A 13,181-nucleotide genomic window follows, 5' to 3' on the forward strand; every position below is an offset into this window, starting at 1 on the left:
CGCAAAAAATCGCAAAACACATTAAACCCTATCTGAAAGCTAACTTTTCTAGCTATCTTTTGGTTACTAAAGGATAAAGGGCGGATCTGTCCGTCATATGTTTTGCTTAGTCTAAATGTGAAAAAAGTTTATTTTTGCTAATTTTTTATTAGTATCTGTCTTTTAAACAGTGCAGACAGTCTTTTTTACCATCCATTTGACGTGAAATAAGCCGAGGAGCATTTATTCTCAAGCAACCAAGTTGATAAACACATTATTTTTGCTATATTTGAGCAAAACAGTAACAAGAAACATTACGATTTTTTTCAAAAATTTGTTATATCGCTACACTATAACAACCATAAAAAATATGTAATCAACAGAACTGCACAAATCATTCAATTTAAAATACTCTTAACATGTAAAAATGATAACAAAATATTGAAATAAAAAAATATCAACTTTAATTTTTGAGGTTTTGGCCAGCCAGGAACCACTGTGCATTGTCTTAACTCGAATATGTCAAGTTGAGCCAATTCTGCACCATTTCTGTCGTTATTTAAATTCGTACCAATTCCAAGGTTAAATATAGATTCGACTGATATCTAATCAGAGACATCCGTTTTTTTTATTTGAGTCTGAATATATATTATATAAATATTATTTAAGATAGGGTGGAGTACGGCATGAGCCCCTGAGACCCAATTCGATGCATAGGGTTTTTTTTTTAAAGAAAATTAATCAGAAATCTATCCGAAGGATGCACCATGGTGCGATACATCATTCTACAAAAAATGAGCGTTACGTTATTATTTACCCCATGCTTGAGTCACAGACAAACAGACATAACACTCACAAGTTGTTCATCGAACAAACATTTAACGGACAATTTAAAAGTATCGTAGTTGGTAGTACCGCCACCTGTGGCGCGCATAGTCAATTCCCTTGCGTTTGACGTTTACACACTACCGCCATCTGTTCCGTGTAGTGCCCACCACAGTGTACTCAACAGATGGCGGTAATGTTTTAGCGACGATGTTTTACAGTGAGAATTATTCAATGTGTTATGTCTGTTTGTCTGTGCTTGAGTTATCGCTTACCCTATGCTTGGAATAGAGTCTGGCAGCAGGGGTCTGTGACGGAAGTGTGCTGCTTCTCATCGGTATACCAAAGATTTTCCTTAACAAAATTGCAGTACTTGCAATAATTCTTGTTACAACCGAATTCCATCGAACTAAGCACAGTTGTTAAGGCCTTCAACACAGATAAAATGAGCGGTAGATAATCAGATCATACTTAAAAGTTTACCTACTTTTTAAAATCAAAAAAGGAGAGAGAGTATGACCAAAAATGTGCTAAGGCTGTTGGCTTTTTCAATGATTTGGGCTGGGAACCGTCAGACAGTTAATATTCATCGCCGTAATCATCATGTTTACACTGCACACCATGCCCAAATGGCGTGATAACTCCATAAACCAATACTCTTTCCAGTCGGAACACTTTCTTTCTGATTAATTTTTCCGCTATTATCACGATTAGTCTGCCCTTTGTAGCCAGCACAATTGCAGTAGCATCTCAGCAGTGCTTTATTCACAACTCCATCGCTCGTACAGCCCAACGCAAATGACCATTTTCCGCTATCGCTGTTCCACACAGCTGTGCACGCTCACTGTGCTTAATAAGCTTCGGCTACGGCCGCAGTCCAGCACACTGTACCGACTAAGCTCCAACCAGCTGACCCGTCGAGTTATCGGATTGCTGTTTTGAGCTGCTGCTGAGGCAAACAAATGAAGGAAGTTTGCATAAAGGGCACACGAGCATTTGTTTATGTCCGCACTTTGAGCGCAGATAAAGGCCTACCATAGTCGGTTTTATATTATGCTTTGTGTAGCATTTATGTACACTCCCTCCACCTAACGCCGTCCACCCTGAGGAGTACCGTTTGCGGGTCATAGATCACTTGCACTTTTCAAAGGCTGGGTGCCTTTTGGTCAGCTGGACAGAAAACAAAACGTGCGCTGGACTGTTATGTAACGTCTTGCTGAACTTTGGTTTGAGTTTTGTTAGGTTCTTTGCAGCTGCAGGCCACGAAGGCTGATTTGTTTGAGTGAATCAAAAATTAAATTGGCTGAAAATCTCCTTAATAAAGACAACCAACCAAAAATTCAATTTTATCTTATCATTCACTTTAAACTTTTAACTTACCATCAAGATCCATAATTCGTGGAAATCATGAAAGCATCATCATTAGGGTGTTTCATTTTGAAAAAAGTGATGAATTTTTGATAGGCCACCCTCCAGTTCGATTCATAGCCCCAAAATATGAACCTGTGCAAAAAATGGTAAAGATTGATGAAGGTTTAGAGGTCGCGCCAATGATTTGGATTTTGTATGGAGATTTTGGTGAATTAGTATGGGAAATTATTGATTTTCGTTTACATTGCTCTAACTTTGGTTGTAGTTGTCCAAACGTTGAAAAAAAAAAAATATGTGGTTGTCATGACAATGATCAACAAGCCTGTTGTTGTTGCGATGAAATTGGCGTTGTTGCCTTGTACATATTCATCTGTCAATTTACCCTATTTTGCCATTTTTTCACATTTTTATAATTCTTGATACGCTGCAAAACTGAGCGTAGCAACTGTAGGCTTTTTGTTTATTGCCATAGCAATAACATACTAAATTTTTTCGACATTTGGACAAGTAGAAGCAAAGTTATAGCGATATAAGCGATTTTTTAAATTCTTCCATAGTAATTCCCATACAAATTTCAAATCATTGGCGCGACCTCTAAACCTTCATCAATCTTTACCAATTTTTGCACAGGTTCATATTTTGGGGCTATGAATCGAACTGGAGGGTGGCCCATCAGAAATTCATCACTTTTTTCAGAATGAAGCACCCTAATCATCATACAATTATTTACTTTCACATCGGCACAATAAGCGAACAACAATCAGCAGAATTGAAAACGCATTCCTTTGTTATCTCAATAAACTTTATTGGCAGTTGGATCCGACAAAGCAACTGGTGACTAATGATCTAACGCAGCACCCTGTAAGGGAAGCACGACAGAGCTAGAGTTCTCGCGTGCTAGACATCTTGGATCTACCCCCTACCATCAAAACAGCAGCGTTCAGCTGCTCGACACACGTACTTCTTTATAAGTCAATCATGCGAGTCACTCCTTATAGAATAGTGGAAACATTCGTCGTCTCTCCATTGAGAGATCCTAAGATGGTCGGTATGCATTTGCAGCAAAGGCGCTTGTTGATTGATTGCTTGTCAGCAGTTTCACTTTTAATGGCGCACTAAACTTTGCCCAGCGATCTGGCTTCTATCAGCGCGCACTCAAGTGCACTCATCGAGAGTGCTCCTTTTGTCAGCCGAATAGCATATACGCATTTCTGCGGAAAGTGGAAACACAACTCAACTAATAGGCTCACCACAATCGAAAACGATTGAATGAATCAATTAAAGTGCAATTACAGCCTGCACTCACTTTGTGGATTGTGGAGGCCCGATTCGACCCCGGAGTTGCTCTGCACCTCTACGCTTGTCAAGACCGTTACATGGGAAAGGGGCGTGTGTTTGAGCTCTCTGGTGGTGGCTTATTGGAAAATTGTTCGGTTACCTGCCTCTATTGCGATTGTGAAAACAGTTTTGATAATTAATTTGAACTTCTTTTTTGCTACTTGTTTCGAATTGTGTTACAATAATTGCTGTTTTGACTCTGGTAATGTGCATTGTTAAGAAGCTTCCTAAGAAATCTGTAATCACTGAAACGCAGCCCATACCTAGCCATATTTGCAAATAGAACAGTATTTGAATGATTATAAAATACTTGGGGCATGGTGAGCATCCTTTACCTTAGCCTTTTATTTCAAATTTGTTTATACCAAATTAATTGGTAGAAGGTTCCTTATCATATTGATATTGATCCTACTACCAAATCATTTGTTTTGAACAATTACAATTTTAAGGCTAAAGTACAGGGTGCTCATTATTCCCCACCTGTTCTCTATGACCACAGGAGTGGAACTTCGGATCAGAAAGTGGCTCCACTTGTCATTTGCGAACATTAGCGCACCTAGCGGTAGAAGGCATCTTCTGCCTGTAGTTAAGATAGGCAGCATCCTATGATAGTGTGAGTGCACATAGAAAGCCCGTGTGGAACGCTACCACAATACATCGCTTGTTGAGCAGAAAAACGAACCACCTTTTGATTCACCGATTTGTTTGCACTTCCCCTTCTGTTCTGTGCTATGACCTTCCTTCCCCTATATGCTGATGTAGAGAGTAAGGTGGGGCAAAAGTTCGAGTGGGACAAAAGTTTGATTTGAGGTTTTTGAAGCCCGTGCAAAATGTAACTGTACAGGGTTAATGGGCGTCATTGACTCTTTTCGGCAACCAAAATTTAAACATTTATTTTTTATGTCATAGACCAATTGCAATGAGTCTTATATATTATTGCCTGGCTAACCTTGAAAATGATGCTTTTGACGTAGGATTACGTCTTTCGGCAACATATTGGGGTGCAATTTCAAAAAACCAAATTCGACCGCATTACGAAAAGAGGTCAGGTTTTGACCACATATAACTCTGTCAATAGCAGATGGATTTTAATTCTAAACAAACCAAACGATTAGAAATTTATCTACCAATCTGCTAAAATAAACACTGTTAATTTTCAATAGGTTACTATTGAAAATAACACAAATGTCCAACTGTTGCAATGATGATAAAAATTATCACCGATTGCCTGCAAACAGCGCATTCCCTAACACAGATTTAAAAATCGAATTCGATCCTGTCACTAAACGGTGCTCATTCAATAATCGTGTGTGGTGGTGTTCAGTCGTCGAAATTATGTAGTAACAGTAGTAGCAGCAGCAGTAGCAGTGCTTTTGGCGTGTGGCGTTGAAAATTGTTCTCCAGTTACAACGAAAGGCTGCCTGCAAGCAGCGAGCTGCAGAGCCCACATGAACAACTATCAAAGGAGGAAGAAGCTGCACCGCTATGCTATGGATCGCAATCTGTAGCTCTTCGTGAGTCGCTGCGGGTCATCTATGCCAAGCGGGTCACCCTTGCTTTAAACAACATACAGTTTGACAACCTCATCCGTGTTGAACACCCAGCTCAGTATTACTCAACCATCTCTACAAAACGGTTCTTTTCAGGACCACCATAAATTTGTTAAAGAGTATTATTTGGACATTTGTCAAGGGCAGCCGTCCCCGCAAGCAGCTAGCTATCAAGGCTCAACCTGTCTATAGAAGGTGTGGAATTGTAGGCCTGAATAAATTGGTGCGGCTTTCATTCCGCACGATCCGTTTCTTTCGTTCATCAATCACCCTTGTAGTGAAGTAAAAAAATTGGTTTCGATCGGCGCTTACATAGGAAATTTAACATGGATTATAGAATTTTTTTGTATGTTACCAAAATTTATTAATGGTTTGTCACTAAATGTTGAGATAATTTATTGATTATTGAATTATCAAACTGTATACCATGAAAAAACAGCCTGTTTGAGTTTTTGCCTGTTATCATAAAAAACAAATCGACAGTTAATGTTTCCCGGCGACTTTACCAAATAATACAACCAAACAAAATCACCATGCAGAACTAGCTAGGATTTGTTTTACTTCATATTTCACAAAATTGCTTTCGAGTGTTATGATATCGTCTCCAGCAAAGTTTAAATTTTTCTCTTTACCAACACATACATCAGGGCTAGATAGATCTCCACAGGATCTATAGAATCCACGCAATTTCAAAAAACTAAAATGCACCGGTTACTATTGAAAATTACACAAATATCCAACTGTTGCAATGTTGATCAAAATTATCACCGATTGCCTACAAAAAGCGCTTTCCCTAGCACAGACTTAAACATCGAATTCGATGCGGTCCCACTGAACGGTTCTCATTCAATCAAAAAATGTGCTAGTGTCCGGTCATTGGTATCAGCAGCAGTAGTAGCATCAGCAGGAGTGCTTTCGGCGTGTGGCGTTGAACATTGTTCTCCAGTAACAACGAAAGGCTGCCTGCAAGCAGCGAGCTGTAGAGCTCACATGAGCAACCATAGAGAAGGAGGAAGAAGTCCCACCGGTAGGCTAGGATCGGAATCAGAAGCTCGTCGTGCTCAGCTCAGCATTACTCAACCATCACTACAAAACGGACCAACATAAATTTGTTAAAGAACATTTGGACATTTGTCAAGGTCATCAGTTCCCGCAAGCAGCTAGCTATCAAGGCTCAACCTTGGCTATAGAAGGTGTGGAATTGTAGGCCCGAATGTATTGGTGAGATTAACCATATCGTCCGGCCATTTTCCAGAGACGGCGCTGTTCCGCTGGTAGGAAGTGTTAAAAATCCATATAGAATTTGAGAGAAGTGGGAATAATTCGCTTTAGGTGCATATTCAGGTCAAAAAAGTGAACGACAAGCTCAATAAATTAGTCAGGGACATTCATTTTTTCCCGGAAATTATTGTTTAATATTAATTATTTTCCCCATACAGTTTTACCTGCTTTATTACCAATCCCCAGAAAGCCAAAAACAAAATCAAATTTGTGAGAATAAGCTCAATCTCTCAACATGCCATGGTTTTTTTATGACACCCAATTTGAGATTTCCCTTTCATAGATTACAAAATAGAGTACCTGACACTACAAAACATGTCTGTTACCTCTGTCTATGCATTTAGATTAACATTTGAAGTCCCTCCTTTTTTACACATTCTGCAAAAACGATTCTTTTTACCCCACCCCATTCATATAATTCGGAAAGAAATCCTGTGAGGGGTGAGCTATTTTGAGTGCATAATGTGTACAGAAGGAAGGACTTCGGTTGTTAATCTAAATGCATATATAGAGGTACCAGACATGTTTTGCACTGAACTGTCCTCTGTGAACAATTATTGGAAAACAAATTATTTGTAGTTTCCGATAGATGCCACCGCCAACAACAACAGTGACATCTGATGGAACATGAATGCAGAAGCTTGACAAAATGATTAATCCGTTTTTTCCCGCGGCTTTCATCCCACTTCGCACGATTCGTTTCTTTCGTTTACTCAATCACCCTTGTAGTGACGTCAAAAAGTGGATTATAGAATTTTTTGTAGGGGAAATGGCTCTAATGTTGGTCTATGGATCTAAGATTGGGCCCATCGCAAAAAATCTGCTATCTATCAATTTTATCCGCGTCATTGGGACATTACTAATTGATATTTTTGGTTGCTATTGAAAATTTAGTGGATTGCTGAATTTATGTATGAGCCCAAATTAGGGGCATTTAGGCCGACATGACATCCATTCCCCTTATGTTACCAACATTTATGAATTATCTGCCAGTAAATGTTGAGATAATTAATTGATTATTAAATTAGCACTCCGTATACCATGAAAAAGCAGCCTGTTTGTGAGTTTTTGCCTGTTTTCAAGTAAGGAGTTATCATTAAAATTTCGCCAGCTGGTATTTCCTGGCGACTTTACTAATAAATACAATCAAACAAAATCATCATGCAGAACTAGCTAGGATTTGTTTTACATCATATATCACAAAATTGCTTTCGAGTGTTATGACATCGTCTCCCGCAAAGTTTACATTTTGACATAGGATTACGTCTCTCGGAAACATATTGGGGATGTAATTAAAAAAAAAATCAAAATCGACCGCGTTACCAAAAGTGGTTAGGTTTTGACCACTTATAACTCTGTCAATAGCGGATGGATTTTAATTCTAAACAAGCCAATCGATTGGTAATTTTTCTACAAAGCTGTTAAATTGAATACTTTTTTTAATTTTCAATAGGTCACTATTGAAAATTACACAAATTTCAAACTGTTGCAATGGTTATCAAAATTATCACCTATTGCCTGCAAAAAGTGGTTTTCCTAACATAGTCGTCAAATATTGATACCGAGCACGTAATCCTACGTCAAACCTACGGTCGAGTCTTGGATATAACCTCTTTCTTTTTTAGTGGTAGTTTATTCATTGTTACATCAATTGATTGCGAATATGCGTTATAGCAGGACAACATTCTATTCAAAGGCCCATTTTTAGCATAGTCTGTTCTTTGATTGTTAACGTAAAACAAATTCCTAATCCTCAGAGAGCGAGTGGGAGCATAAAAATTTATATTTTCTAAAATTTCCGGAACATTAACTCTTTGAGCAATAACATCATTTATAAATGTCACCATGACGAAGTCTCTTCGTTTTTCCATTCCATCTAAATTTATTAACAAACATTGTGATTCATAAGATGGAAGTGGTAATCTCGTCCAACCTAATTTTCGAAGGGCAAACTACAAAAACTGTTTTTGAACAGATTTAATGCGGTTTATATATGTATCCTGATACGGAGCCCACACTACGCTACAGTATTCAGGAAGAGGCCACATACAATGTTTTTATAGAGTAAGGATCATTGAAGTGCATACTAAATCTTTTGATAAACCCTAGCATGTTACTTGCTTATACATAATGTTATTGTAGTGATCAACAAATGATAACTTAGAGTCGAGAATAATGCCTAAGTCCCTTACTTGATTGCACCTTCCAACTGTTTTCTCACCAAGGGAAATTGTGTCATTTACTGTGGCATGCTTTCTTGTAAACGATATAGAATTACATTTACTAACGTTAAGGTCTAACAAATTCTTCTTACACCAAGTGTAAAAAATGTCAACTTCTTGCTGAAATAGCTGCAGATCAGATGCTTTAGATAATGTATCTGTCCATGAAAAGTTTCATGTCGTCTCAATATATGCAACATGAAGCAGCTTCAAAACGTATTCTATATCATTGACAAATAAGATGAAAAGTAGTGGACCAAGATGCGAACCTTGGAGCACACCAGATGTTACATGAACGACAGACAACAATTTTCCTTCAAATCTTACTCTTTGCGTTCTACTTGACAAGTATGACTCGATCTATTGCATTAGCCTGGTGTTAAAACCTAACTTGGATAACTTGAAAATCAACAGTGGTATATCCACTTTATCGAATCTTTACTAAAATCAGTATATAATGTTTCTACGTAATTTCCCTTATCCATTACATTTAAAGCATATGCTACAAAATGTATCAAATATGTAGCTGTAGATAGACCTATAACAAATCCATGTTGTTTACTAGTAATGCAAGATTTAACTTGGGAAAATAGGTTGGCATTAATGATGGACTCGAAAAGTTTAGGAATGGTAGATAATATAGCAACCCCGCGATAGTTTGTGATATCCAATTTGTTTTCCCGTTTTTAAAAATAGGGATTACAAATTATTCCTTCTTTATTGGAAGCAGAATGCTGACGTTTAACGATGAATTTTGGTCCAAAACCAAAATAAAGGCTTTGCTAATTCTTTTGAAAGTGTTTTAGAAGAATAGGTGGTAAATCATCTGGACCAGCGAATTTTGACGTATCCAAGGACTCAAGAGCATGCAAGATTTCTTTGAGGGATAAACTAACATTTGGAAACTGTGTTTTCCAGTTTGCTTTCAACTGTCGAAAGACGGAAGCAGCAGTTGTATTCGGTGTCAATTACGCTGTCGAGAGTTCGCTTACTTTTTTTGTTAATTAGTTTATTTGTGCAAGCTCAATCTAATAAACTTTACAGAGCCAAGTTATCATTTTCTTTATACATTATAAATGTCTAAATTCTAAAATTAAAGGATTTGAACGATTACTCGTGGTCTTCTCGAGGTCAGTGGATGACAATTGTTTGGATCGAGAGAGGGCAAAGGAGATTTGGAATATAATTTATGATTAAAAAATTTCGCTATTTCTAAAACATGTACTTAATCCTATCGAAGTTATATCAACTCTGTAATTATACAATTATTACAGAAACAAATATACAAAAAAAAACACACACACACAATACAAACTAAACACAAGGTAAATCAAACTTACAATCTATGGTTAATATTCTTAAAGAAAACATATAGATATATAGATCGCGTCTAGCCAAAATATCCCGAACTGGGACATTAGAGTTCGCTTACTTGATACAAGCTATTCACCCATACACTATAATAAAAATAAATTTACGGCGCCGGTGGTGTAGTGGTAAGCGTGACTGCTTTCTCACCCCAATGGGTCTGGGTTCAATCCCAGTCGAGGTCGGTGGGATTTTTCTGAGGCATAAAAATCTCTGGTCACGTCTTCCTTCGGAAGGGAAGTAAAGCCGTTGGTCCCGGCCCATGTGTGTTGATAAATGGGTGCGATATCCTACGCAGGTGTGGAAGCTGCCTTCCTGCACATTCGATTGCCGTCAAATGGATGGCAATAGATGTGCGTCGGTGATTGGCACTAGATTGCGGAACAGAGACCGACGTTAAATAAAGGAAAGTATATATAAAAATAAATTCACCGGTCATCTAATTAAGCAGTTGTAGGTTAAACAACAAAACAGATTAACATTAAATTTCGCATAGTTGTTTGTTATGGGCAATCATTCTCATTTGAGCTAAAGTTCAGGGATTTTGGACCTTGCATTTTTTTTCAAAATGGCGTATTTTACACTTTTAATCATTTAGCAGCGCCGGTGGTGTAGTGGTAAGCGGGATTGCCTCTCACCCCAGTAGGCCTGGGTTCAATCCTAGTCGGCGCCGCCGGGATATTCTGAGGCATAACATCTCTGATCACGCCTTCCTTCGGAAGGGAAGTAAAGCCGTTGGTCCCCGGTTCATGAGTTGATGGGTCGATAGGTAGGGTCTTGATGTGGGAGCTGCCTTCATGGTGTCAGTAGCATTGGTGCTCAGCACGGAAAACAAGATCGATCGAAAACAAACCAAGGAAGAAAAAAAAGACAATTTTAATCAAAATGTCGTCAGAGATAAAATTACGAGAGCACTAATGTAATTTAGAGAAAATTTTCTTGTTCAATATTAATAGTTTTTTTTTAAAGCTTGTGAAAATGCAAACTTTTTAAATATTGAAAACCATGGACACCTATAAGTTAACAAAAATCGTAAATCAAAAACCATATGTAAATTTTTTGGTAATTTTTAGGTGCTATATTTTTGGGCAAAAAACGATTTTAATTTTAATGCTAAATTTACAGGTTTTATGTGTCAAATACATAAATTACAACCGCTTCTTGTATCGAGGGTTACTTCCACTCACTTCGCTATAATAAATGCTTCTAGAAATTATGGAACCACCGGATGCTACAATAATACTGTGTACTTGCCTTCGGAGGCGAACCAGCCTAAGGCTGAAAGCCTCCTAAATAAAGCTAAATTAATTAATTGTGTACTTGCCAGACACAAGAAGAGGTTGGATAGCATGTATTTGACACATAAAACCGGTCAATCTCGCCTTCAGTGCGTCACAATCAGCGAATTCACGACTTGTGAGCGTTCACTAAGAGTGAGCGCTCACGAATCGTAAAATCGCCGACTGTGACGAACTGAAAGAAATAATGACAGGCCTCATGTGTCAAACACCTAGTTTACAACTCCTTCCTGCAACTCACAAGTACCAATCATCACTACAACATCCAACGACCACACAATTCCGAAAAACAAGTTTTTATAGCAAGTGAGCGGAAGCAACCCAGCCCACAACATTATATCATTATAGTCCCAGGAAAGAAAATATTTGATCACTTTCATTACATGGAACACAAAGCTGAGAGCAAACGCAAACGCAAACGTTTCAGAAGGAATTTAAGAAGAAGAAGAAGCTTTGTTCAGGAGTTCTTGGAAATTCTCAAACAAACAATATTTTTCGACGGTCTGCAAATCTACCATGCCTACAGAAACGTTCTTCATAACTCAATTTAAGCCTTTGCAAATCACCACGATCGACACCGCTGCTTTAAATCACTAATAAAGATTAAACAGCGAACAATCAAATTACAACCAACCGTCACCGTCCACGTTTACTGGTAGCTCTAATCTGCCACGGAATTAATTGCACACCACCCACCACCCGTGAAAGGTGTTGAATTACCATTGGAACTCTTTTTTTTTTGCCCCGCTGCTATTAATTCGAACAAGACCTCCATCATCGTCGTTATCCGCCTTCAATTTGCTTGTTTGAATGCTTATTTCGTGAGCGCACCAGACTGCCTGGCAGAGTCGTTTAGCATCAACTCAACCGTCATCGCCGGGCTGCAGTTCACTGTTTTCAAAGCTGTTACTAAATGAAGTAGAGTCGCTCTCAGTACCTGTTGCTCGATATTTCGGGCAACCAGCACAATTTGTATCTTTATAGTGGTTTTGTAGTCGCTCAAACAGCATGAAACGTGATCCCAACTGAAAACGAAAGAGCTCGAATTTTAGAGACCGAGAATGAAACCCCTGTCGGTAGGCACGCTCGGAAACATTGATTATCAACAATGTGCTTTAAATGACGCTTTGTGACGTTCATGTGAACAACTTTGCTAAAGCCGATCTTTTATCCTACTTTTTCTACAGGTCCAGCTAGACAACGACAAGTGTCGTCGTGAGCGGGAATCACACCTAACCGGATCCCGGCTAGATCTTGCCGGCCTATGCGGAACACGGAACACGTCCAGGTCCAGCAGAACAAACATGGTCGATTCACACGGCAACGCTCTGCCACCGCTCAGCCCCTCCAGCAATAACAACTCGTCGTCGTCGACGTCGGCGGCCAGCGAGAATGAACAGAAGCCAGTACCCCTGTCGCCCAGTGGTAAGTGATGTGGTTTATGAGATGAGGGATTGCATGGATGCCTGGGATTGCTTGACTCCATCACACAAATCGTACCCAGCTGGGAACGTTTATAGTTTCCGAGACTCTAAAACTCAGGTTACGTCTTTTTTCGGAAGGGTAGTAAAGTGATGGGTCCTGCATATGGTGAAAATTAACTGACAGAACTCCAAGCCATCAAAACTTCCTTAAAGAATCAAGGGTGCAATCAGCGTGTCGATTCATGGTTGACATGGTTGGTTCTCAACAATGATGCAGCCACCATTAGAAAGGTATGGCTATCTTCTTTCATTTGGAACAGATAAAAACCCGATTGGACGTGTGGTTGGCCAGCCGGAAAGGAAAACCCCGGAAGAGTGCCGTGCAAATTGCGTGTCGATTCATGTTGACATGACTGGTTCTCGGTGGGGTTACCGGGTCCTGGGCCCACTTCAATCTTTTTTTGATATTTTTTGCAGACAACCATGGCTTCTTAAGAGCTACTCTGCCATTAAGACCTTTCTTAT

At 38.9% G+C, this 13,181-nt stretch overlaps 1 protein-coding gene across 4 annotated transcripts in view; it reads left to right on the forward strand.

Moving 5' to 3' along the window:
• The window catches only part of Dyrk2 (Dual-specificity tyrosine phosphorylation-regulated kinase 2), a 127,334-nt gene that overhangs the window by 26,033 nt on the left and 88,120 nt on the right, over positions 1-13,181 (forward strand). For all 4 annotated transcript variants that reach the window (XM_065238374.1, XM_065238375.1, XM_065238376.1 and 1 more), the window contains exon 2: positions 12,420-12,657. In XM_065238374.1, the coding sequence (XP_065094446.1) occupies positions 12,420-12,657 (238 nt within the window). The remainder of the gene's footprint in view (positions 1-12,419; positions 12,658-13,181) is intronic.

This window comes from Ochlerotatus camptorhynchus, unplaced genomic scaffold (genome assembly GCF_037179485.1).
Source record: "Ochlerotatus camptorhynchus isolate MF236.1 unplaced genomic scaffold, CSIRO-AGI_Acam_v1.1 ptg000768l, whole genome shotgun sequence".
Taxonomy (NCBI): Eukaryota; Metazoa; Arthropoda; class Insecta; order Diptera; family Culicidae; genus Ochlerotatus; species Ochlerotatus camptorhynchus.